We start from the raw sequence: 26,235 nt of genomic DNA on the forward strand, positions 1-26,235 counted from the left end.
TTATTTTTAAAAAACAAAGTCTCTCATTGAACCTTGAGCCAGACTTGGAAGCCTCCGAGATCCATGCAGCTCCACCTCAACGCACTGGGATTGCAAACATGCTCCTCCGTGCCTGGCTTTTACATGCATGCTGGGATCCCCACCCAACCTGCCATTTTCATGCAGCAAGCACCCATCTGCATGGCTCCTACTTTTCCCTCACTCTTATTTCCATTTAGCTTATGTAAAGGCTCTAGCAAAGTCAGGTCTTAACCTACTTTTCAAATCCAACTATGTTTTAGAAAAGAGTTCTAACCAGGTCCCATTTAATCCCATGAGGCGATCTCTGACCCCTGTGAAAGTCAAGATGAGGTTTCCTAGTTAAATAGGGTTTCCATGTGTTGACGGAATGGTCTCAACCTTCCTACAACATTCCACTATCATTTTCTGGAGTTCTAGAATTTAACAGGCAATACATTTAGTGACAGCTGGGAAGAATGCTGTGAAAAGTGACAGGGTATATCTGCCGTCATTGGAGGTATGCTCAGGTGGGACCAATAGACACACAGAGAAGTAAAGAGAGGCTATCACATCTGAGACATCATGGCCAAGCTCAGAAAAAAGTTATCAGGTTGTATGAACCAGAGTAACAGGAAATGACTGAAATGTGGCAGTCAGGGAAGATCCCTTTGAAGGAAATCAACGAACCTATTTTCTTTTGTCTGCTCACCCTTTGAGCAATCATCAGTAGAGATGCACAAAAACAAAAACAAAAACAAAAACAAACTTACTTCCCTTGCCCTGTGTAGCATAAGAGGGCAGGAAGCACACCCAGCCACATACAGAAGAGATGATAAAACAGTATCGAACGCATTTGGCTTCTTTAAAATCTGTTTTCATAAAAATACTCAGACACAGCACTCTTCTACGGTTCGCTGGCTGGATTTTTAAAAGCCTGCCCTTGTATTCAAACAGCTTTCTAAAAATGTGTTTATTCGGCCTTCTGCCTTAGTGAGGATAGCACAGCGAGGCTCTACTATTGAGACAACTGTGAGAAAGCAGTGTACACACGGTAAGGCTGTGCCTGCCCTGAAAGTCAGCTGTGGTCCAGGGATGGCCTGAAGCATCTCAGCAACACCTATTTCCTTAGGTTCCTCTTTGGACATTGTCAGAACACAACGGCTGGAGTAAGAGGATGTCTGGCATACGGTACTGCCAGTCCTTGTGAGGTCAGTGCTCACTGGCATTGGGTCCCCGGGAGCTCTTGGGGCTAATCCTTGGCTCAGGGCTCATACCTACGGTCTTTCCACTCCTCCACCACAGACTTTCCACAGCTACTTCCCAAAAGCTCAGATACTTGGGGGCCTTGACGGAACTCTGCTCTTAGCTCTCCAAAGGCAACATGATAACCACAGAACTCAGAAGTGAGTCAGGCTTGTATCTTGCCACAGAGACAGGTCACTATGGTTAGTTAGCATGGTGGAGCATATGAGAGGATTCTGGAAAAATTTTGTTTAAACCAAAATTCACTAGGAAACTTAAACTTGTCTGCATTGGATAAGACAGACTGCAGATGGAGAAATGGGTGGGATTCTGGCCTGAGGTGCTTATAGATTCCTCTCTAAGCCTTTAGAACACAGTTGAAAATGCACTACCCTACCAGTTGAACTGTACAAACCTTTCAGTCATCGGGGGTGCCCAAAACACACAGCCTCTTCAGCCAGTTTCTCCTAAACCTGCCGGTCTGAGAATTACATGAGGAATTTCCTTTCTTTCTTTCTTTCTTTCTTTCTTTCTTTCTTGTTCTTCTTCTTCTTCTTCTTCTTCTTCTTCTTCTTCTTCTTCTTCTTCTTCTTCTTCTTCTTCTTCTTCTTTTTTCTTTTTCTTCCCCTTTGAGGTCAGATTCCAGTCTCCAGCTGAGAAGATTCTGATTTTCCAGAACTGAGTGGGCCATGACCTTAAGGGAAAACATTTTCTATCTGCACTTCCACTCTCTTCTGGAACTTAAAAAAAAGTACCCTGGCAAAGAGCTGAAAGAGAAGCCCCGTGTCCCATGTTCATTCTAACCCATAGGAAGAGGGAGTCATCAGTCTAGTCACAGAGCTACAGAGGCCATGCCCAAAGGGACTGGGCTCCGACAGCTGAAAGGGAGCAGGGTGGTGAGCTGGTGCAGGCCTCTCAGCAGCCACAATAGGGGATGCTTGCCACTCTGTACCAATGGGTTCCAGCTCCAGCCAAATCTGTCTATGACCAGTGATGTCAACAAGTAAATCAACTGCAATTGTTAAGAGGAAGCCTTCTGGGCTGTTGTCAGGACTCTCGTTTCAGCCTGGCAAAGTGATAAAAGTCATGCATCTCCAAGAAGATAACACTCCCGATGGCCTCTGCCTCCCACATCTTTGGAGTTCAACCTCACAACATATCCTGTAATCTTGACTCACGTACACTAGGAAAACCTCACACACTGTCTATTAGAAGGATCCTTTAGATTGTTTATGGCACTGACAAGAGATAAAACAAAAGAAAGGAAGAAAGGGTCAAAGAGAAAGGGAGTATAAGTATTTTTAAAAATCAGGAATAAGACAGGAAGGGCTGGAGATGTAGATCAGTTGATCAAGGCTCTTGCTGCCAAGCCTGACAACCTGAGTACCATCTTTGGAATCCACTTGGTGGAAAGAGAGAACCAACTCTCATAAGTTGTCCTCTTGGTAGGGCATGGTGGCACATGTCTTTGATCCCAGAACTTGGGAGGCTGAGGCAGGTGGATTTCTGAGTTCAAGGCCAGCTTGGACTACTAAGTGAGTTCTAGGACAGCCAGGGTTACACAGAGAAAACCTGTCTCAAAAACAACAACAATAAAAGTCCTCTAACCTCTGCATGCCATGGCATGCACACACAAGCATGCATATACCAAATAGATAAATGTTTAAAAAAAAAAAGAAAAAGAAAAAGAAAAAAGACAGAGAACAAGATGATCAGGTATAGTATTTTAAAATGTCAACCAAGGCTGCAATGGCTAAGCGATGGCATGCCATAATAATAAATTACACCAAATGAGCACCACTTTAGAAAAATAGGCCACTCTCTTGAAGATAACATGCAAACGCATTCATAGACAAATGAAACAATGGTCACAGCCTACTAGAAGCCATCATGGCACAGCCGTCACAGTTCTGAACATGTTTGCATCTTTCTCTGTGAAGCCACATATTTGGGAAAGGTAGAGTTAGGCTCAGATCTTGTCTGGTGGACAGTCATGGCTGCTTCCTTCACCAGTGGCTGTTTAAGGAGACATAGTTCCCCTAAGATGAATGACACTAAACCAGAAATAGTAAAGTCACAGTATGTGAGGTTTTTTTTTTTTTTCCTTTTTGAGACAGGGTTTCTCTGTGTAGCCTTGGCTGTCCTGGAACTAATCTCAGCCCTGCCCTACAGCATGGCACATACTGCTAATCAATCATAACACCTCTTCCACTGAGTCAGAACGGACACGAGGAGACTTCTCAACAAAGTGAGTTAGCCAACGGGATCTCTCTGAAGCCATCTCTAAACGTGAAAAAAGAGGTCCAGATCTCTCCCTACTAGAAAAGGGGCGGGGGATGTGAAGAGAAAGTAGTGCCTACCTATTTTCCACATCCTTTTCTGCTGCATCCAGTCTCATCCCCCACTGTTTCAGCTGCTCTACATAAAAGGGAACTTCGATAAATGTTTGCTGAATTTCATTTAAGGAGTGTGTGCATATGCAGGTGGTGTGTGTGTGTGTGTGTGTGTGTGTGTGTATGTGCGCGCGCGCATGTGTGTGCATGCGTGTGTGTGTGTGTGTGTGTGTGTGTGTGTGTGTGTGTGTGCGCACGCGTGCTCAAGTTTGGCATTTCTCTAACAAGAATGCTTAACTGTGAAGAGCTTATGAAGCAGTAGAACCAAAATGGTTGACTAACAACTAATCCAGGCTGCTGGCAAGAACCAGTAGGCGTGGCTTAGGAAGCGGTCATTTTTCTTATAATAAAGAAAATCAAGAGAGCAATCCTAAGCCCATTTATTAACCCCTAGGCTGGGTAAAGGCCATGAGACATGGGTCTGTCAGTCTTGCATTAACATAAGCTTCTTCTGCATTTGGGTTTTCAACACCACAGTGAAGCCAACAATACTGGAGATAAGTGCTAATTTTGAGAGCTAAGCCCTGTGTCCAGCAAATGCTTTTAAAAGAATTTCACTGTCAATGGTTGCTTGCTCAGAAGAAATTCATTTTCCATTAAAAAAGAGAGGAAGAAAGAAAACAAGGAGGCATTCAATTGAGCAAGCATTTTCTTAACTCATTTTAAGGTAATCTCTCACATTCATCAACAATTTCTCCCAGAGGTGGGGACCATGGAAGGAGATTCTATACGATTTCACTGTATGCTCCATTCTACACCGGGGGTAAAGCATAAAAGGATGCAATGGTGATAAAACAAAAAAGAAGAGCTTTATAATAGTCAGGACACGCCGACCAATTTTAAATTGAATTACACAGCCTGCTAATCTTTATGATGGGATAAAATGTCTTCCAACATTATGCATTATACTAAAATTTGCAGTGCATTCTCCCCCTCACTTCTTGAGCTGCTATGACCCACCCTTTACTGCCCACGCTCCTACCTCCTCATTAAGATAGCTCATCTTCAACCCCAAAAGCATTATTCCTGCTGACTGGAGAGGGAGGGTATGGCTCTGTGCAAGATTTCATTTTTATAGCTATTGTTAGTTGTGTATATCTATATTTCACACAAGGGCATAAGAAAACAATAATATGAATACCAGGCATATTTTCCTAATACCACAAGCACAAGTTTTCTTAAAGCATAGAGCCCAACGGACACATGGGCTAAAGGGATTTCAAAACCAGGCACACGGAGGAGTAATGCTCAGTTTGGAAGATGAATGCTCTGCACTGCATGGTGGGTGTTCAGTGAAGCAGCTATAGCAGAAACTCCAGATTTGCCAAGTGTAAAAGTGACAGGAACCCTGCTGGAGTATGAGCCTGAGTGTCAGGGGTGTGCTCTTGCCCAGTTGGCAGGTTTCTCACACTCCATGGGTGATGGAAAGATTATTATTATTAATGAGAGCCGAAAAGACATCTGTCTAAGGGCGGGGACAATCTGAGTCTTAAATCTCCATTTCTGATAAAAATAAGAAATAAGAAACGGAAGCAAGGCATCCAAGATAGGTTTCCTGCTCCTTCTTCCTCCCATCACAGGAGGGGATGTGTGCCCGAGGACAACCATGTTCGAGCTTCCAGAAAGGCAGGATTCTTCCTAACATGCATGCTCCTCTTTGTTTGTGGGGAAGAGAAAAGTGTGTGGTGTGGTGTGGTGTAGGGTGTGTGTGTGTGTGTGTGTGTGTGTGTGTGTGTATGTCAGAGGGCAACTGGACAACTTGTAGGAGTCAATTCTTCCCTTCTGGCATGTGGATCCCAGGGATGGCGCTCAGGCGATCAGGCTTGGCAGGAAGTACAGATTAGGCACCGAGCCATGTCACCAGTTCACAAGTTCTTATTTTGATACCTTACCCCATGGAGGATGGAGCTGAGCTGCAGCGTGTTTTACATATAATAAAAAACAAAGACATCCTCATACACACTGACTTGTGGGCAGTAAAGACATATTCATCTTCACGTGGGTAAGGAGGAGCTAAAAGCTTACATCTGCAAACTAAGGTGATAATGGCTGACAGTGAGACACTACATAGAGAAGAGCTACAAAAACTCACACAATGGACCTTCCTGAGAGTGTCTGGATCTAATGTACACTATCAGATAAGAGTCAACAGATATTCTGAGACATACTCTGACTGTTCCCAGTGACTAATAATGTCAAAACTGTTGAGAATCAGCAGCCGTCCCTCATAGCCACCTGCACGTGGCCACTCCCTGTACAGTTGCCACAGACCACTTAGCTACACTCCTTTGCATAATAATATAATTTCATTGTAATGACTTTTTATAAATATGCTAAAAATATAGGATTCTATGGTTCAAATAGCAAAATGACAAACATGGCGTGCCCCGGGAAGACAGGGCTGGACTATGACTCTATCCGCATTCACAGGAGAGGCTTGCATGCTATTGCACACACCTCTGCGTGCTTCAGGCTGAGAATCCGTTATTTATGTGGTTATTATTTGAAGGGCTTCTTGCTTTGTCTGAAGTGTTGGCTGGTTAAACTCTTCAGTTGCTGAAAGTGAGCCACCAGTAGTATTACCAACTCCACCATGACCACAAAGACTACTTCTCTGAGCTGCTGGCTGCCTATCAGCTCCCAATTCAAGTGACAGAGGGAACCAAGTGCACAGAGCACAGTGTGCCCGAGTCACAAACAACAGAATAATACAATCAACAGAGTCAGAAAACGGAACAGAGGCTCTTTCACTCTGGGTATCTTACAGAGGAACCCATGCTCTGGGGTTCCCTGCTCTAAAGTGTCCAAGAGTAGTCTCCTCAAAACAAGAGAGAACAGCCGTCTACTGGATTCCAAACTAAGCAGAGAAGCAGAAAAGCTAAATGGGACTTGTGCACACCCAGGAGAAGAAAGACAACCACACAGTTCACTTATACAACAGTATTCTGGAATTAAAGGGGGGAAAAGGAGGTTTTTTCCTCTTTGTTGTGTGGTTTCATTCCCTATGTCTGAAATTTGAGCTGAGTTCTTAAAACCTTATGGGAAAAAGTTTGCTTCAATTTGTCACAATAACGCCTAAATCTGGGAGATCAATAATGCATGTCATAGCTGCTTAATGATTTACCCTGGGTGTAGCAAATGTGGTTCTAATACAAACTGCAAATGTAAACAAAGATGAGACACACAAGCAGTATTGCCAATACCAACAGTGATTTTCCCATAAAATGGTGTTCTTTTCTGGAGCATCATGAAAAAGATTTCCTTAAATATCTAAAGCTAGAGACATCTTGGTGGAATAAATTCATATATCTAGAAGTATACATGTTTTGTAAGATGGTAAAAACCAAATGCCTTAAATATCCCTTGTTTCAAAATACTAAACACGAAAATGACACATAAAAGGTTGTAAGTAGAGAAAAGCAACTGCACAAGAAAATTCGCCACATACAGGCAATTAAAATGTGGTGGCATGGATCCGCAAACAAAACACATATTCATTTGGCACCACATCTATTAACAGAGAAGACTACAGATTCTTGGTGCACTGTGCCATTAGTGGTGCTGTCTGCCATGCACTAAGCATGTAACTACAGGGCCCTGGAGATGACCCTGCACACTTCTGTACAAAAGCTTCTGTACAAGCTATTCCTTGCAAAACAGCATCCCTGACCAGGAATAACACATTAGAAAAACAGAAGAGCATTCAAAGCAAAGTGCAAAACTACCTCTGCTTCCTACCCATCCTCATGGAACAAAAAGGAAAGAAAAATAAAAAATAAGCAAAAGCAAATGTAAAGATGTAACTGTGTGTTCTGGACTGAATTTTCCCCTATTGGAGCTTAACCCTGAATGTCGCACAGTGATTCTCAATGAACTGTAAGATCCAGTGTGAATCTCCCCAGCATCCACATGGTTGTTCTAATTGGACAGAAGTTCATTGAGATGTGCAGTCCTGGGGTCTGGCTAATCTCTCTGTGACTTTTTTTTTTCCCTCCAAATTCTTTACAATAAAGTTTTAATTAAAAAGACTTTCTTTTAATCCACAATAGATCTTCAGTTTTCCACAAGGACAAACTTAGCCAGGCCAGGAACACACACTGTACCTCAGTGTTGGGGTTCTCAGGAACACCAGACCCATTACCAAGGACCCATAATTTTAAAAGTTGCGTGTGTGCAGGACTTCTTCCTTCAAACTTTGTGTGGCATTTTGTTACTAATTTTCTCAAATTTAATGATTGACATATCAGGTAGACTTCTTAGGAGCCAAAAAATACAAGCAAACGAAATATATCTGTATTTTCTAATATTTGCCAGGCAAAGCAAAAACTAGAAATAAAACAAGTGTAATATCCTTCTATTCTCTTGGCCTCAGTCTGGAGAGCATTGAGTTCCACTTTGACCCCCCCCCCCCACATCCGTGTGTTACAGAGAGCAGAGCTGGAGTATGGACACTGCCCATGAGAGCTATGTGACCCAGAACACAGTCACCTCCAAAAATTGCACCCTCTGTAGTTGCAGACCAAGAATGACTTCTTGGTATTTAGGGGGACTGAATGAAACAAATGTATTTAAAATAATCACCTAGCATCCTCTCTTTGTGACTTACTACCCAGAAATGTGTAAACTTATTATTTATAAACTAAGTAAAAAAAACCCAGCAGTTTCATATGATCAGGTTTCCACTATAACAGCTTTTTCCTTAGAAGAAAAAGAGGAGGAAGAGGCAGAGAAAGGAGGAGGAGGAAGGAGGAGGAGGAAGGAGGAGGAGGAAGGAGAAGGAGGAGGTGATAAACTGTGTTTTGATTTAGTTGGACTTCTACAGCCAATTACAATACACGGTTCAGAACTGGATCCTGACACAGAAATATAGTTACCTATGAAGAATAGTATTGGGGCTGGGGAGATGGCTTAGTATATAAAGCAAGGACCCAAGTTCAAATCCTCAGAACCAAAGTAAAGTGGGGCATGGCGGTGCTGCTCATTTTTAATCTCAGGGTCCTATGGTAGGATGGAGGCAGAAGCTCCTGACACTAGTGGTCAGCTCAACCTGGAGTATGGAGTACACAACAGTGAGCAAGAGATCTTGTCTCAGTATGAACAATGAGGGCCATTGCTCTCTGACCGCCACATGTGTACTATGGCACAGATGTCCTCTCTCACACATATGCACACGCAAACACACACACACACACACACACACACACACACACACACACACACACACACAAACACAAATCTTTATTAGCAATACAGTTGTAAATATGTGGGAAAAGTATGAAAATAAGGTATTAGAATTATTATACCCAAGTGTTTCATATTTCTTGATTTTGATTAATATAGTGAGTTCATTCAGTTAACACCTGTGTTCTTTGACCTCGGTGAAGTATGTACAGTCATGTCTGTGTACAACAGGAAGACCCAGAAATTGAGAGCAAGGGAGGGGGAGAGAGGAACAAAGCAAAGGGAATCCATGTGGAGCACTCATGGGGGGTTCATTGTAGTATTCTTGCAACTTTTATGAGACTTGAAAAATATTTCAAATTGAGAGCTAAACTATGTAGATTTTTAAAAAATTCATTCATCAGGCCTGCCTATTGGTGTGAAAAGCACTATGTACACAGGCAATGAGCCTGACCTAATGAAGCCCTTTTGGTACTTCACCTCAGACTCCACACCACTTTCCAGTCCCTAAGCTGCCAGCCTGGCCTGAATGGGGAGCGGCCATATTGAATTACAGGGAGGGTGCTGTAATTATGTCCTTCCCTTTCATCTGCCTTGCGGGATTCCAAATGAAAGTGTGTAGGATAAGCTAATGATTTGCCACGCATCTCTGATGACCATGGTATTATGTGCATCATAATATTTTCATTTCTTCTTCCTGCACATAATGCCATGCTGACAGCAAGGTCAGTTATGTTACTAGGAGGGATTTTTAATGAAAACAATTATAAATTTAAAATAACTGTGTTTAAAGCATTTAACAGTCACCAGGGTCAAGTGATTACAACAGTTACAAGCCCCATGGGACATGTTCACACCAAAACAAAGTGAATAAATTACCTCAGCTGGCGCATGTAATCACTAAGTGACCACAGGGGTCAGGCAGCGTGGAACTCTGAAGAGGTTCACGTAAAACCAATAATGAAAATTTATCAGTCAAAGGTGGGGAGGGGAAATGACAAGAATCAGTGAGTCGGATGATATACTAGGAGCAGAACTGAGTCTCTGCAGAGCTAGAAAGGCCAGGGAAATGTCATTCAAAAACCCAGGGGACAGCTGGAATCAAGATTCCTGGAAACAATAGGCAGGCAGCCTGGGGAAGGTAGGGGGAGTGAAATGGAAGCCATCTACGCAGCATCAGCAAGTTCAAAGCCAAATCAAACGATACGAGATTGCAGTCCTCATGCAAGAAATTCATCGCATCCTGGAAATGCATCTGGATGTCTCTGATGTAGGTCGATGATAGGTCGGGATGCTAACAAGGAAGTGACAGTCATCTCTAACATTTGCATGGCACCGCACATCTCCCAAGGATGGTCTTTACACGTTGTTCAATTCTGTGATTGCCTCTCCTTCATACAGAGAAGAAGTAGTAAAGGGGAGCCACATATAGAGAAGCAAAGCATTAGAGGGGTGTGAAGAAAAGAAGACATTTCTTGAAAGGCTATTGATTCTTAAAGACTTCACCAGTGAGTCGATGGAGAGAGGAGCCCAGAAGCACTAAACATTGTGCGTGCCTGCGATCTGAACACAGGACGGAGGGAAAGACCAACTGGAGAGGCCAGAGAGTGTTGTAACAAAGGGCACTTTTTAATTGAGCTTTGAAGAGTGAGCAAGCGTTCTCAGGGGACAATGAGCATGGCATTCAGGTCCAACGAGAACGAGGACGAAGTACAAATATTTATCATTCAGTTTCCTGAGTACAGATTCAGACTAAGGCACGGTGCAGGCACCCACAGAAGCCAGAGGATAAGGCAGACTGCTACAGTCCTCTCTCACACCTTCTCATTAGTTCTTTGAGAATTTTGTACAGCACTCATGTACCCTCTTCTCCAACTGCCCCCAGACTCACACTTCCTTAGGACTGTCTGCAAATAATTTTCTGAGAATTAAATTTCTTTGTGTTGCTGGGTTGTTTTTTTTTTTTTTTGTCAAACAAGGTTTAGTTTTTTGTTTTGTTTATTTGTTTGTTTGTTTGTTTGGTTGGTTTTTTGAGACAGGGTTTCTCTGTGTAGCCTTGGCTGTCCTGGACTCACTTTGTAGACCAGGCTGGCCTCGAACTCACAGCTATCCGCCTGCCTCTGCCTCCCGAGTGCTGGGATTAAAGGCGTGCGCCACCACGCCCGGCTATTTGTTTGTTTTGAACAGGGATTTTTCTACGTGATCCAGAACTCACAATGTTTCTCCTGTCTGAACATCTTGAATTCTGGGACAAAGAACTCGGGCCACCATGCCTAGTAATTCCTTCATTTATTCCTTCTTTCATTGTCTCATCCATCTTTTTCTCAACAAGGTCTTACTTGGTAGCCCAGGATGGTCTCCAATTCACAATCCTACTGTTTCCATCTGCTGAGTGCTAGGACTACATGCAAGAGCCACCATGGCTGGGCTATCCCGATACATTCCAGATACAAGGGCCTTGCTTTAGGATAGAGATTGGGCTCTACATGTTTCTGGTTTTGATTACATGGTTTGAAAAAGCTGGTTGGGTTTTTTTTTTAAAGTTTGGCTTGGTTTGGGAAAATGTGTGGTTTTAAACAGTTTTCTTTTTCTTTTAATTTTAATAACACAATTTAAAAAACAGTAAATGCTTTAATAACTCAGCCTTTCCAAGGGGAATTCTGACCGAACGTTTTCTCTTAGGCTGAGAGAGGAGTACATGTATGTCTATTGCCCTGTGGAGTACAGCTCTCTCAGAAAGGGAAAGTGCACTTAGCTTTAGGATCCAGAGCTAGAAGCATCAAGAAAAGGCCAGTAACTGGCTCTTGCCTCACGCTTGCACTGGATGCCGTGTGTTCCCACTGTCCTCCCAACTCTCTGGATCTCCATCCATCTGTCAGTAAGACAGAGCTAATATTGTCTGCTCACATCAGCCTCCCTGGACTATTATGGAGCATTAATGAGCTAATACATTCAAAGGTACTTTAAGTTCTTTGTATAAAAGCTGTCATTTAAATTATAGGCATTATAATTAATATAATTTTTAAAAGACTACCCATAACACAGAGGGATAGGTTCACATGGATCACAGAAGACCTGTCACCATGCCTTTGGCTCACCAAGGAGCCCATGGAATGGGATGTCTACTCATTTGACAAACTATTTGGCTTCAGTTTCTTTCCAAAGAATTTAACTTAATCCTATACCCAATCTGAACCACACTTTAATCTTGTCTTTACTGAGAAAATGTACCTATATATAAATTAGACCACTCATAAAATAATTTATTTCTAGAACAAAGACTCTTCAGCATAAAGACAAGTAAATAATAAGCGCAAACCAACTGTTATTCAGATTAAGCAAACATACATATCTGACATCACAGACAGGAATGCAAGGTGTGTAACTGTCACAGGATAGACTATGTAGGCAAGTCAAGAGAACCTGATCAAATATTAGATTTACAGACCAAGAAAAAAAAAATAGCCAGACTGGCCAGATAGCTCAGTGGAGAAAGTACCTTCCAAAAATGTTAGTATTCATTCTCAACTTGATCCAATCTAGAATCACCTGGAAAGGGAGCCTCAGTGAGAACATGTGTAGAACAATGCCTGTGTGTAAGGCTGGGGAGGGTTGTATACGAGTGGGGAAAGCGAGCCAAGTAAAAGCAAGCACCCCTTAATCCATCACTCTTTGCTGGTAACTGTGGATGTGATGTGTCTAGGTGCTTCAAGTTCCTGCTGCCTTGACTTTCCCACAGTGATGGGCTATACTCTGGGGCTATGAACCAAATAAAGTCTTTCTCCCTTAATTGCTATTGTCAGGGTGCTTTAGTCACAGTACCAGGAGGCAAAACTATAGCCCTGGTCAAGATCTCAAGAACCCAAGTAAAGTTGGGCAAGCATGATGACCTGCCAGTGATCTTAGCACTGGCGACTTGGAGACAGGGAACCTTCAGGATAAACTGGCTGGTCAGATTAGCCAGAGTGGGGAGCTCCAGGTTCAGTGAGACACTGTGTGGGTGAATAATGATCCAGAAAAGTACTCAGTGTCAGCTTCAGACCTCTACAAGCATGTGCACACATGTGTACAAACATGCAGCCACATACCACAACACATACACACACAGAAAAAGAGAGAGAGAGACACAGAGAAACAGAGATGGGTGGGAGAGAGAGAGAGAGAGAGAGAGAGAGAGAGAGAGAGAGAGAGAGAGGGAGAGAGAAAGGTAGACTTTAATAGACTTGAAATAAAGTCTATTTAAAAATTATAATTCTAGAAGGGTAACTAGAAAAAAACAAATATGACTCAAAAACTGAAAAGGATAGCATGGTAGATAACTATATTTGTGAGCAAACAGTAAGAAATGTTACTGGTCTTAAATGCCCCACATAAGGACCAGGGGGTTCGATTTTGTAACTCTGGCTCAGGTGCCTCTGGAAAACACAGGGAAAAGCACTCACGCTCCATCTTACAACTGCCTTCTTTTACTTCTTTATTAGGTCTTCCTGGTTGGTTAGTGGCCATAATGTGACTGGATACTGCCATGAGGCTACACAACTCCATTTAACCCCAGCTCTCATGTGCCAGGTGCCTCCCTCATGAGCAGACCTTGCTACACCTCTCTTTGTTCAAAATGGCAGAGTCCAAACTGCTCCGTTTGCCAATTCCACTTCCAAAAAAACTTTAGCTATTTAAAAATAATCAAAAGCTTCAAACAATCAAGCCATGCCTCCAAAGTATTATATGACAATTCTAAACATGAACTGAACCCTGTCCCTGATATCTGAGCTGAAGTCTGGTGTGTTGGAGTTGTAAGGATCATTCTAGAAGGAGCAAAGAGGACACTGGAGGGGAGAGCAAGTAATGAGAATAAAGAAGAGAAACGAAACAGGGGGGGGGGGATAGGAGATGAACAGGAGACCTTTCTCAAGGGGTCAGAGGTCAACCAGAACCTGAGATGCCATGCGTGTTTGGTCTGACATGCTTATAGAGTGGGCAGTGTCAGGTGTCTGTTGGGCAGACAGAGGCGGAGTACTCACTCTCTCTTTTCTGCAGAGGGGGAAGTGGGCGAGTGTGGCACAAAGGACTATAATGTCACTTCCCCAGACATTCTATTGCCCTCAGTTCCCTTGCTCTCATGCCCTCCCAAGGAACAAGGAAGGAACAATCCGGTACGAGGACTATGCGGCCCATTTTGCAAACATCGCAGTGGCAAATTACATTCTTCACCTTCCTCCACTTGTGCTGGTTAGTGGTGTCTTTGTCACTTTGACATGGCTGGAGACATCTGGGAAGAGGGAACTTCAATTAAGAAAATGCCTCCATCAGATTGTCCCGTAGGTAAGTCTATGCTGTGGGACGGCCCAGCACACTGTAGGGTAGTTCTAGGTTGTACAAAATCAGTTCCTGCCTCTAGGCTCTTGCCCTGACCTCTCTCAGCGATGGACTGGGATGTGGAAGCGTAAGCCAAATAAGCCCTGCCATCATGGTGCGTTCGGTCAGAATGTTGTATCACAGAAATAGAAAGCAAACTGGGGCACTACCTCAATGTGCTGGGTATGCTTTATTGTGTTTAATCTCATACCAAACCTTGTGCTCAGCTTTGGAACTCATAATGCTTCTCCTTTTACAGGTGAATGGATTGAAAATCTCAAGATTAACAAGGGTAAACCAGAATTTAAACACTGGCAGACTACACTCAGTACTCACACTGTTCTTGATAGCACACCGCCTCTTTATGGCTAGACATATAAGCGCACACGCGCCACACTGCAGCATGTACAGCCTTTGTTCAGAGCAGTTGTTTGGAGGCGACAGGGTACACTGTTAAACCCAAATTGTTGTCTGTATCATTCTTTTTATCTTTAAAAATTATGAACCACCTCAACTTTCAGAATTAGAAAGAAAAAGGGTGGGTAGTCACTTTGTAAGAGCACTTAAAAGGTAAGATTTCCTTCCAATAAGGGCACTCAAACACGCATGACACAGATCCTCAAACACTGCCAGGAGTATTAAAGAGACACAGCAGCCTTCACCATGGAAACTTGGTAACACATAATACAAATCCTCTTCTTACAATGTATGTCATTCGAAGGAACCAGTCTACTTCTAGGAGCAAACCCTACAAATGTAATTTATGATGTTTACAGAGACAGAGCAAGAATGATGTTGACCACAACAGTGCCTCTGATAATGAAAGATGGCAACACCTTAGGTGTTTAGTGGTGGAGAAGGGACTAATAAACGGCAGTAAACTCACGCCCTACTGACACCAACAAAGCATAGCAGGCTACGTGTTTTAAAGTTGCAAATTAACACGTACAGCTCTACTAACTGTTTTTGTTGTTGTTGTTTAATTGTCATTAAAGTCCTCAGAGAGTATAGATGACTTGTGACTAAGGCTTTTCAAAACATAAATGAAAGCAGAAACATTTCCAACATAGTATCTGTCAAATATTAATTCCTCTGGAGACAGGATTGTGGAGACCTGTGCATTTTCAATTTTGTGCATGTTCACATATTTGGACTTCTATAATTAACAAGCGTGTATTTTACAATGAAAGTATTCTTTGGGAAAAGTATTTAAGGCATCTTGATTGATGTTAAAGTTGTTCATGATATGTTGTTAAGAAACAGTTACAAAAGAGCATTGCTATTTTCTGTGGAAGTGTGTGTGTGTGTGTGTGTGTGTGTGTGTGTGTGTGTGTGTGTGTGTGTGTTAGAGGCAGAGCAGAAAACATTCCACAAGGATTTATATTAAAATTCATGTGGCTTTGTCTATCTCTCCACAGGTATTTTGCCTCCTTCCTACCACAATCTGTTTTCTAAACTGTAAGTAGGAACACACATAGGGTATATACAAGGCTAACAGCTGAGGCTGCGAAGGCGTTTCCTGTTGTATCAACAGCAAAATCTTGGGAAAGGGAGCATGGTCTTTGGAGTGGAGCAAAATTGATTTGTGTGTATGTCTGGGATGCTGGTTACAATCACACAGTTAAAACCATCCCTCACATGATGCTCCTAAAACCAGACTATTCCCAAGACAGTCCTGGAAGCATTTGCATCCTCCCTCTTGGTCCTAGAGAAGCTAAAGCTCAGAGGTATTCAGTGATAATCCAAACCAAAGAAAAGTTCTATTTAGGAGTTTGTGGTATTGGGGCTATGTTAAAGGAGCATTCTGGCTGACTCAATTATTATGCATGAGCTTCCAGCTGTCAGAATAGACCACAAGACCTTTGTATTCCCAGTTCATTGTCTTGGAAGGCAAGCAGCAGCAGAAGCAAACGCTTCATACTTCTGCAGAGGATGTCAGTCACTAGCAACAAGGAGCTGGATGCTAGAAAAGATTTTATGAGAAAAGGAACAGAGAAGGGAGGGAAGAGAAAGGCTGGAAGCACGGTTACTTCAGAGTATGTGATGAAAAAAAAAGGTCTTATACTTTATGTTCATTGACTCAGTGATTCCACAAACATCTGTGTACATCACATGTTTGAAGAGCCCTCCTGAGGTGCATACCATTGCCCAGCAGAGTGAAACACAGGCAAACGATTCTGCTTCAACCGCAGGATGGGTTGTGCAGATTGTCTGGCCACCGTGTTAAGGGAAGCATCTATGGGACCATCCCGAGGGATGAGCGAGCTCTCTTAAAAAAGGTCACTTTATAAATAAGTAGGAACAGGGTTTACAAATGGAAAGAGGTGGGAAGGGGCATGGTGCATGTGAGAAGAAGGAAACTCAATGTAGGAGTCCTTGAAAGTTGGCTCTGAGAAAAGGGCTAAACAATTAAATAGAACCCCTAAAATAGCATCTGTCACCACATATACAATAATAAGAGGCCTGCCAGATATATTCCGAAAACAAGAAACCAGCACAGATGAAATCTAGTGAACAGTGACGAGCATCAGTAAACAGGCTCTGGTGGAGGAAAGACATGGCCAACAGCAATCAGAAAAGGCACCTCGTAAAATGTGCCTCCAGGGAAGGTGGTATTAGAAGCCACTGATGTCTAGAATTTAAGAAAAAGCAATAAAAATAATCACATTTTAACTGACAGCTACTTTGTCGTTAACAAGTTTAACCCAAAGCTGGGACTGGGATCCATTTTTTGCCAAGGTGAAAAAAGGAAACGTCGCATTTGGGTGGGTGGCAGGGCCCTAGCTTGGCTAAGCAGTGTCTGCCTACTCCTGACATCCTTGCAGCATGTATGGGATAAAATACAGATGGGACTATACTATCTAACTACCATTCTTTTTAAAAATGGGGAAGAAGGATGTATGAATGTCTCTTTCCCACAATCCCACACTCAGTGCCTGGCTCTAGAAACCACTTTTCTTTCTAACCCTGGGCCTGGTTTTCCTAGAAGACAGCAGCTAGATAGAGTGAAAGGCAGCTTTTCTCTGCAGAGATAGCAGATTAGGGCACAGGTATTCAACAGACTGGACACTGGAGTCTGATGGATCTCTGATCAAAACCTGAGGCCACTTCCTCGTTGTGTGCACTTAACTAGTTGATGACACCTTAGCTCTTACTAACAGGCCATTTAGAGGATTGCGTGGAACAGTATACGACATTGGGGCTGATTCCTCATAGGTAAGTTGTCTCAGTGCGTCTGTCCCACCCTGCCACTTCCAAGCTCTAGTCCCCATTTGACCATTTATTAAGTGAGATGCACAGCAAATCAGTTGAATTCTCCATTTTCTATTTCTATTAAACAAGGAGGCATCTGAGGGCTCTTCCAGTCTGAACACTCTGTGGAAAGGGAGGCTTCATCCCAAGCTGTTTTACACCCGTGTGTCAACCACTTTGAGTTTCTGCATCTTTTTGTTGTTGTTGCTGTTGTTTGTTTTGTTTTGTTTTTTGAGACAGGGTTTCTCTGTGTAGCCTTGGCTGTCTGGACTTGCTTTGTAGACCATGCTAGCCTCAAACTCACAGAGATCCGGGCTGCTTCTGCCTCTCAGAGTGCTAGGATTACAGGCATGGGCCATCCACCCCCCCACCCCCCCACCCCCGCTCCACCCCCCCATCCCTACCCCCCCGCTGAGTTTCTACATCCTGAAGCCTATGCTGATGACTGTCTTCTCTTCCTCTGCAGTAACGGTGGACAGCTGTCTTAGTTTCTTTTCTGCTATGCTAAAATACTCTTGACAAAAGCAACCTAAGGGAGAGGGGTCCCATTGAACCCACAATCAGGACGCAAAAAGCAACCAGTGCCCACTGCTTCTCTGCTCTCTTTCTCTATCCCTCATCAATTAAGACAATCAAGATACCCCTAGAGGCATGCCCAGAGGCACATCTCCCAGGTGATTTTAGATTCTGTCAAAGTGACAACACTAACCATCATGCTGTCACACTCCATAATGCAATAAGCTTGATCACAGAGTAGACCCTCATGTGCTGGCTAGTTTTATGACAAGTTGATTCAATAAAGTTATCTGAAAAGGGGGAGCCTCATTTGAGAAAATGCCTCAGTAAGATCTGGCTGCAGAGCATTTTCTTACTAGGTGATTGATGGGGGAGGGCCTAGATCATAGTGGGTAGTGCCATCCCTGGGCTGGTGGTCCTGGGTTCTGTGAGAAAACAGGCTGAAAAGGCCAGCAAGCAGCACCCCTTCATGTCTGTTGCATCAGCTCCTGCCTCCAGGTTCCTGCCCTGTTTTGAGTCCTTGTCCTGACTTCCTTCAATGATGAACAACAGAAGTGTAAGCCAAATAAATCTTTTCCTCCTCAGCTTGCTTTTGGTCGTAGTTTTTCATCAAAACAATAGAAACACCTCACAACAACCATAAAGTATTATTTTTTATTATTATTATTATTATTATTATTATTATTATTATTATTATTATTATTATTGAAACAGTGTTTCTCTGTGTAGCCCTGGAAGTCCTGGAGTTCAGCTCTGTAGACCTTGAACTCACAGAGATCTGCCTGCCTGCCCGTGACTTCTCAGTGCTGGGATTAAAGGTGTGTGCCACCACTGCCCAGCTGAAATAACATTTTTTATTATTGCCCATTTTACCAAAAAGGGACCCCAAAAGTCAATCAGGAAATTAAGCAATTTATTTAAAACACAGTAAATAGGAAAGCAGGTGTCTTCCACTGCTTATAACTTCAACTTGCTATCCCACTTTTCAGCTTGATCTTGTGACCGTTGTAGCGCTTCTCATAAATTATCCCATATTAATAACTTTCTGTGTCACACCTGCCCTGTGCCATATGGAAATACTAATGAGGGCCTGCCATCTCTGAATGAACAGTGAGCTGACAAGAGGGTCAGGGTGAACGTGAGGACAAGCAGGACTGAAGCCCATCCTTCAAATGTGTGCACCAGCAGCACCTGGGAAACAGCTCCTCAACTTCCGAGGGAAGCTGCTGATGTAGTTCTAGCTTCTTCCATGTTCATAAGCTCATGAGCAGTGCCTGAAGTCACACTTTATAGCCGCACAGCCCCACGTTTATGCAATGAGTAGACGTGGGCAGAGCACTTAGCTCCTCTGGAGTTTTATTTACTATTACATTCATTTATTTATGATGTATATGTGTATATATGTGTGTACGTGTGTGTGTGTGTGTGTGTGTGTGTGTGTGTGTGTGTATGATGGTGCATGTGTGGAAGTCAGCTCTCTCCCTCTACCATGTGGGACCTAGAAATAGAACTGAGGTCGTCACACCTGGTGGCAGGTGCCCTCACCTGCTAGGTCGTCTCACTGGCCCCTTTGAACGTTCTTACCTACTAAATGACTTTGGAGAAAGTTGCCTGTAAAATGGGAATGACATTAGCAGACAGATGGAGAGGGCCTGGGCTGAACCAGACTGACCCAATGTAGAGAAATGGAGCATGAGAGAACGCGATGTTGTTTGCAAAGAGCAGGACCGTGGAGTGGAAAGATAAGAATCAGTCAGTGAGAGGTCACTGACCCAAGCTGGTGAGAGTCGAATGTCCTATTGTGGCAGAGGCCCTAGTCTCAGCCCGACTCCTACCTTGCAGAGAGGGCTGGAAGCGCCCTTTCCAGGGAGAGGTTCCTGTCTGAGCCAAGTGGCAGAGTAATCACACACCATCTCTCACCCTCTGAGCACCCTGAGTTGCCCTGGTAACAGTGAGCTATTCTCAGCCTTCTCTATGGGAACCCAGCTACTCTACCCATTTCCCATGGGCCCCCTTTGGTCTCTTGTTCTACACCCCTCACTGAGACCTCTCCCTCCTGCCGAACTAGATGGGTGGGGGTTGGGGAAAGAGAGGGAAGGGGACCTGATGTGCAGCTGGGCTTTAGCTTTTTATTTCCTTATCATTTTATTTCCTTAGTTACGGCACATTTCCATTTATGGAGTACTTTCCCTTATAAAATCTCCAAGTGTTTATTTCTAATCTACTAAGTAATTCCTCTGACCTCTTCTTGTTTTTACCCTTTAAATATCTGTTGATGGTTCACTCACCACATTCCCCATTCCATTATTAATGGCCCACAAAACTCACTACCAGCAATCATTTACTGATTAATCTACACAGCAATCCAGAAAGACAGGTAGTATTAATCCTTAGTTCTGCGGAGGGAAACCAAGGGGAAAGAGGTGAACTCAGTCGCCCAAGGTCAGTAGAGCCACAAGATCATAACCAGTACCTAACCTGTCTGTGTTTCCCTAAACACCTCCCCGAAGCTGCGCCCTTCCTCGGAACAAACAACAACAAAATATGGTCCATACATCTTCTTAATACCTAAACAGACTCATTTCTTACTCCCAAATAACTTTAGCTGCAAAGAGGTCATTGATAAAGAGTGGCTTTAAAATAGCCTGCAACTCCATCTTCAGTGAATTTGACACCTCTGGCTTTCTTGGACTCAGCATTTACACACACACACACACACACACACACACACACACACACACACACACACACACACTTGCCTTTGACTTTAAAGAGTGGTTAAAATGAGGAGATAATACTTGAAAGAAAAGCTTGCTGAGGCAAAAAAGATTTTTGGATCACACCCAACCCTGCCCCAGGGAGACTAAAAAGTCTCTTAATTTCTTTGCATCTCTGACATGTATAAAAACGAGATTACTCTGCTAAATAACTTCTAAAATATCTGTCTGCTTTAAATACGACTGAGCGTCTTCTGAAAGGGCAGAAAATGTAAAAGCACCCACATCCAATGGCAAGATATGATAGACAGGTACATCACTCATCGCTAATGGAGCCCGGAGACCGTGGTACACAGCTGCAAGAGAATTGTAGGGCTCTGGCTTGAGACTTTTAACTCCTAAGTAGTCCTTTACCCTTAGAACAAAGTCAGTGTCTCCACAAAACAAAACAAAACAAAAAAAGACATATATATCAGAAAATTCACATTTCAGTTCTTGCTGCCAAAGGACAAACTGCTATCTTTTCAAATATACATCTTACCAAAGAATACTATAGCCAGTATGCTATGTTGTCACTAAAAGGGATAAATATGGAAATCACTCAAGGATGGTTAGTCCTACCAATAATATCAAACAAAAGTAGAAAAAAAGTGATAGAGACTCCTAAGACAATTATGTACAAGTTGATAGCCACAAACACATGAAAAAGCAAAATTGATCATAGTACATCTTATTGTTTATTCTTAATATATTTTAAACATTTCAATGAGCATTATTGTCAATTAACACATGTTTTTTATCATCTCTAATCAATAACTTAAAACTTTCCCTTACCTTGTTCTAGTTTGATTAAAAATCAAAAACAAACCCCTTAAGGTTTCTGCCTAAGTCTCCGGAGTCATTATGTTTTCATTGGCTCACATAATACTCGTGGCATCATTCTTCCAGAATTATTTTCTTGCTTGTAACCATATAATTCTTCAATGTCTTCAGAAATGCTTTACCCTTCTTTGTTTTTTTATTTTATTTGCATTCTTTATTTCCTTTATGGTGCTGGGACTGACCTCAGCAGCTTGCAGATGAACAGGGGGTCGGTATGCACTCTACCACGGAGCTGCACGCCAGCCCTAAAGCTCTGTTCTCACACAGGTGTGACTAACTCCACGTGGCCTTGCAATGCTAACAACTGGGAGCTACCTTCCCAGGCCCCAGGGTTTGTTTGAATTAGGGACCAATGGATAGTCCATGTCTGTCCGGTTATCCCTTGGTATTTCCTCCCCGCTCCCCAGCCCCCATGTTCAGGCAAATCTGATGATTTCTATGTCAGGACAGTTGATGTCTGAGGAGCGCTGGGCATGGTGCAGGAGGACACCGCGAGAAAAGCACTTTCTAGCGCTTTCTAGGCAGTACAGAGCTGAGGAACTGTGCTTCCTAGAGAGGCTTTCTCACCCTCTCTGTTACTCAGTATTCTCTTTCTGCTACATCATTTGTACTTCTTTGCTCCTGATGCCTCAGAAAGACTAGAGCCAATGAAGTGTAATACGATTCTAGGCCTTGTGTGTGTGTGCCAGTGGATGTCCTCATTAAAGTAGAGTGAGAGAGACGAGATTGGTTTCAGGGCTTCCCATCTCTTTGCCCCAGAGCCGCTGGGGCCAGGCACCGAAAGGATGCACGGTAAAATTAAATATCTAAAAATTCATCTTTAATTAACAAAATTGGATTTAAAAGCTAGACACCACAGCATATCATACAAGAAATGGCTGAGCTGGCTTCCAAGTGCTCTAATTCAATTAGGACGCAGTGAGTGACACTCAGACCGGGAAAGGTTAATTGGGGCCGCCAGAACGCAATCATTCCTTACCTAACCAGTCATTAAACTTCTTAACCTCTGAGGGCAGTCCCAGCTCGGTGAAATCGCCTGTGTGGAGAAGGATGTCCCCATAAGGCATCTGGATACCATCTGTTCTGGAGTGTGTGTCTGAGATGCAGACAAACCGCGTGTGGCCCGCTGGTTTTGGAGTGTCATATGGGATGGGGTCGACCCTGAAGTAGACATAATAGATCCCGTAATAGTTAAGCATGTTAATAGTCATCACACATACATATCAACTGTCATCATGCACACACCCAAACGATCCAATGCAAGAACAGAAAGGGACACCTGGGGGATATGAAGAAGACAGCATTCCTCATCTACAGTCCTACTAGGAAAACTCTTAAGTGTGTGACTTACCTGGTTAAAAAAAAAAAAATTAAAAGGGAAGAGTCAGAAAAGGCCCAAGCAACTGATAGTGATTAATACTGAAGTTTCAGGATATTGAGCCCCAACCGAGGAAGCAAAATTATGCCCTTTCTCTCTCATCACGATTCCAGTATCCCACCACTCATTAGGAAGCGGATCTCTCATTTGTTCCTTCTTAAACATGCACAGATTAAGTGAAGAGCTAATTTCCAGAGAGCAGCCTGCACATGCTCAGCCAGGAGATGCGGACACAGCACTCACGGTCAGTTTCCCTTCCACACTCATTCTCATGTCTGCAGACTTTTGCTACGAGGTTTACTGATCAAACTGTGGGGGAGGCGAAGGAATGCCACATAATAGGGTGTTTTATTGTTGTTGTTTTGTTTTGCTTTTGTTTGTTTGTGTGGAGGGCATTGTTTGTTTGATTGTTTTTAAACACACTAGAAGAACTTTGTCGAGTTCATCTTTACTACCAGGAATTACCTGTAGTCCACATTACACCTGAGATTCCAGGGGATGCTCAGACACCTTGGGCAAAGATTCTCTTTAGAACAATAGCATGCCTTCTAATGGATTTGCGTATACCTGTGTTTGCATTATTACACGTACAGTTTCAGAGACCTAAGCACTGTGAAATTACATGAGGGCCATAAGAACCAAAAGGCAAAGTGATCAACCCGAAGTAAAGAAAATGAAACAGAACATTTCCATTTAATTGAGTGTAACAAAGTGTGCTAAATAAATGTGGTAAAGGAATTCAAATCTGGCTCTCTCGGAACATACAGTTTTAATTATTTAAGAGGTTTGTTCCAAGTTAAAGATGGTTTAACTGTCTCAATTCTCCTCCGACAGCCTCCTTCAGTCTCTCTGCAGGCATGTGCGCTTGTCGTGGACTACAGAGGGAAAGCAGCCATTCTAAGGGCGAAGCGAAGGCCACCAGAGAGGACACTAGGCAAAGTGGAGGTTGGAGTGTCAAGCATTAAATAAGGAAATGTACTTTATGTCACAGCCCCACCCTTGATAGTTGGCAGGCATCAGACAGCACAGGGAAACACATACACAAACTTCTCATGCAGAATGCCTCCGCAGGGCTTATTTAATTTCTTTCTCTCTGTCTTCTTAGAGAAACAATTTCTTTAACAAGGTAATTGCAGTAAGAAAAATAAAGACATTCGTACGCAGCCTGGATAGCCCTCAAATTTCTTCCATGTGAGCGTGTGTACTCTTTTCATCTTTGTCAAAGAAGCAAAGTAAAGCAGAAGAAAGGAGGAAAAGGAGAGAGAAGAGTAAGACAGAGTCAGGAGCTCGGATGCAGTTATTGAAGTCAATCTAATGAGAAATCCCCAAATGAAGTTTAACATGTACAAAACACATCCAAGGCTTTTTCCTGTCAGGCCTATGAATGAATACGCTGTTACCCAGAGAAAGTTTACTGACCCACTGGTCTCATCTATAGCCCTTGAGCCTTCTTCACTGTGCTCAGAGATGCTCCCACGCTCAGCCTCTATGGCTCCCATCTTAGCAGCATGCCAGCCGCCAGTCACCACACTGCACAGAACGTTTCCCCATCTCGACTACTCATTGGACAGTGATCTTCCGGAAACCATGGGGGACGCCCTCACTTTTTTGAGTCACTTCAGCTTCTTTCTGCACCCTCCCACGCCCTCCAGAGAAACACACACAAGCTCAGAATTGACACACGGAGTGCACGGTAATGGAAATGGGGGTGGGGGACAAGAAAAAGAGAAAATACCTCACTTCCGCTTTGGGGCAGAATGAGTTGAAGACGCCAAGTTAGACAGAAAGAGAAGACGTGCGGAGACATGTCACTCATGGACTCTACCAGCATGATATTATCAAAGACGCATGGTGCGCATTTGGGAGAGAGATAGAGGAACGACTGAAGAAAGAAGCTGGAGGTACTAGGGAGGATTAAAAAAAAAAAAATGAATGCACACACTCTGACCTCGTGACAGGAAGGTCGTTTCCTACAACTTAAAGTTCAAAGCAGGAGATGGCTGCAGAAGATAAGACTGGGCACCACAGGGCCACATCATAGGACAGCTTGATAAATATCACCTGGGAGTCCACAGAAAAAATGTATCCTCCTCCCACAGACGCCAAAATCCGACAGTAAGATGCCTGGGACAGTGGGTAAGTTTCAATAGGGGTAATTAAAGTGGAGACAACCTCGCAGAAAACTAGTGCTTCCACACTGAGCATCTGATAAACACCCCGAAAAGATAAGTCAAGCTGGATGCTTTTACTACAGAGAACGCCCAAGAGAACGTCTGTGGGAAGACTCACACTCTGTTTTCCTCTGTACTCAATACCTTTGCTACTCACTGCTCATGCTACTGACTTCTCAGACGACCCAGTGTTTTCCCTAGAGCATCATGTCAAGTATCTTAAGATGTGAGCACTTTACCAAGGCCACTGAAGCCCCAGGGCCAGATTCAAACATCAGCGTGAGATCTGCACACACTTGAGTACTCCCAGGGGGAAACAAGATTATGTGGAGAGATGAGAAGAAAACACAGTTATTATTAAACCCCCAAACAACGGCAAAATCTTAGTGTCTGGTTCAATACTTTATACAAAGCTTACATCCCCTTTACCCTTTCCCTGCCTAGCTGACATTAATTTCCATCCCAAAGTTTGCAGAGAAAGGGAGATCTCAAGGTCCTTCTATTTTCCCAGTGCCATTCCAATTGCTGAGATAAGTTCCCTCAGCACATAGTTTTGGTCCCATCCAGACAAACAACATAGATTTGGGCAGCTCTCAACTTTGGTCAAAGCGTTTCCTTTGCAGTGGATAGTGGTTATTGCCGAGACTCACAACTGTTTGGTGTGCTGAGGGCAGCTAACTCAATGCTCAACTCTGGGTGGGTTGTCTCTATCAAGCCCTTACCACCCAAGGCTAGGGGACTTCAAGGTAGAAGGAGCTTAGAGAACTCTGGTGAGGGGAGCTGTGAAATGCTGACTTCTGGACATGATGTGGCTGTTCCACGCACTGCCTCACAATAGCTTATGGTTAGCCATGCAAGACCTAAGACCAAACTAGTTAAAATTCTAGCATGGATGGCAGAGGCCCTACCCTATTGGAGGAGCTCCTGGCCATCAACGACTGCTGAAGAAGGCAGAGTCAGTCACCCTCCTTTGGGCACGTGGCCACTGCTAGGTTACTTGTGCCTCAGTGGGTGACCAGACACCCATGTGCATATGGCAGCACTAATTGGACCTGAAAGGTTATTAATAACAGAAAAGAAAAAGAAAAGGAGGAGGGCAAGCTGAGAGGGGAGGGGTAAAGGCACCAGGGAAGTAGTGTTGTATAGAT

The 26,235-nt window shown here is 43.4% G+C and overlaps 1 protein-coding gene across 5 annotated transcripts in view; it reads right to left on the bottom strand.

The window, feature by feature from the left end:
• Positions 1 to 26,235, bottom strand: part of MPPED2 (metallophosphoesterase domain containing 2) — a 172,000-nt gene that overhangs the window by 98,530 nt on the left and 47,235 nt on the right. For 3 of the 5 annotated variants that reach the window (XM_084774620.1, XM_084774621.1, XM_084774622.1), the window contains one exon: positions 22,518 to 22,699. The exons of 1 other annotated variant lie outside the window; for it this stretch is intronic. In XM_084774620.1, the coding sequence (XP_084630746.1) occupies positions 22,518 to 22,699 (182 nt within the window). Of the gene's footprint in view, positions 1 to 22,517; positions 22,700 to 26,235 lie in introns of those variants that run through there. One more of the 5 variants, XM_084774624.1, reaches the window with a different exon arrangement.

This window comes from Acomys minous (assembly GCF_964271855.1).
Source record: "Acomys minous genome assembly, chromosome: 3".
Taxonomy (NCBI): domain Eukaryota; kingdom Metazoa; phylum Chordata; class Mammalia; order Rodentia; family Muridae; genus Acomys; species Acomys minous.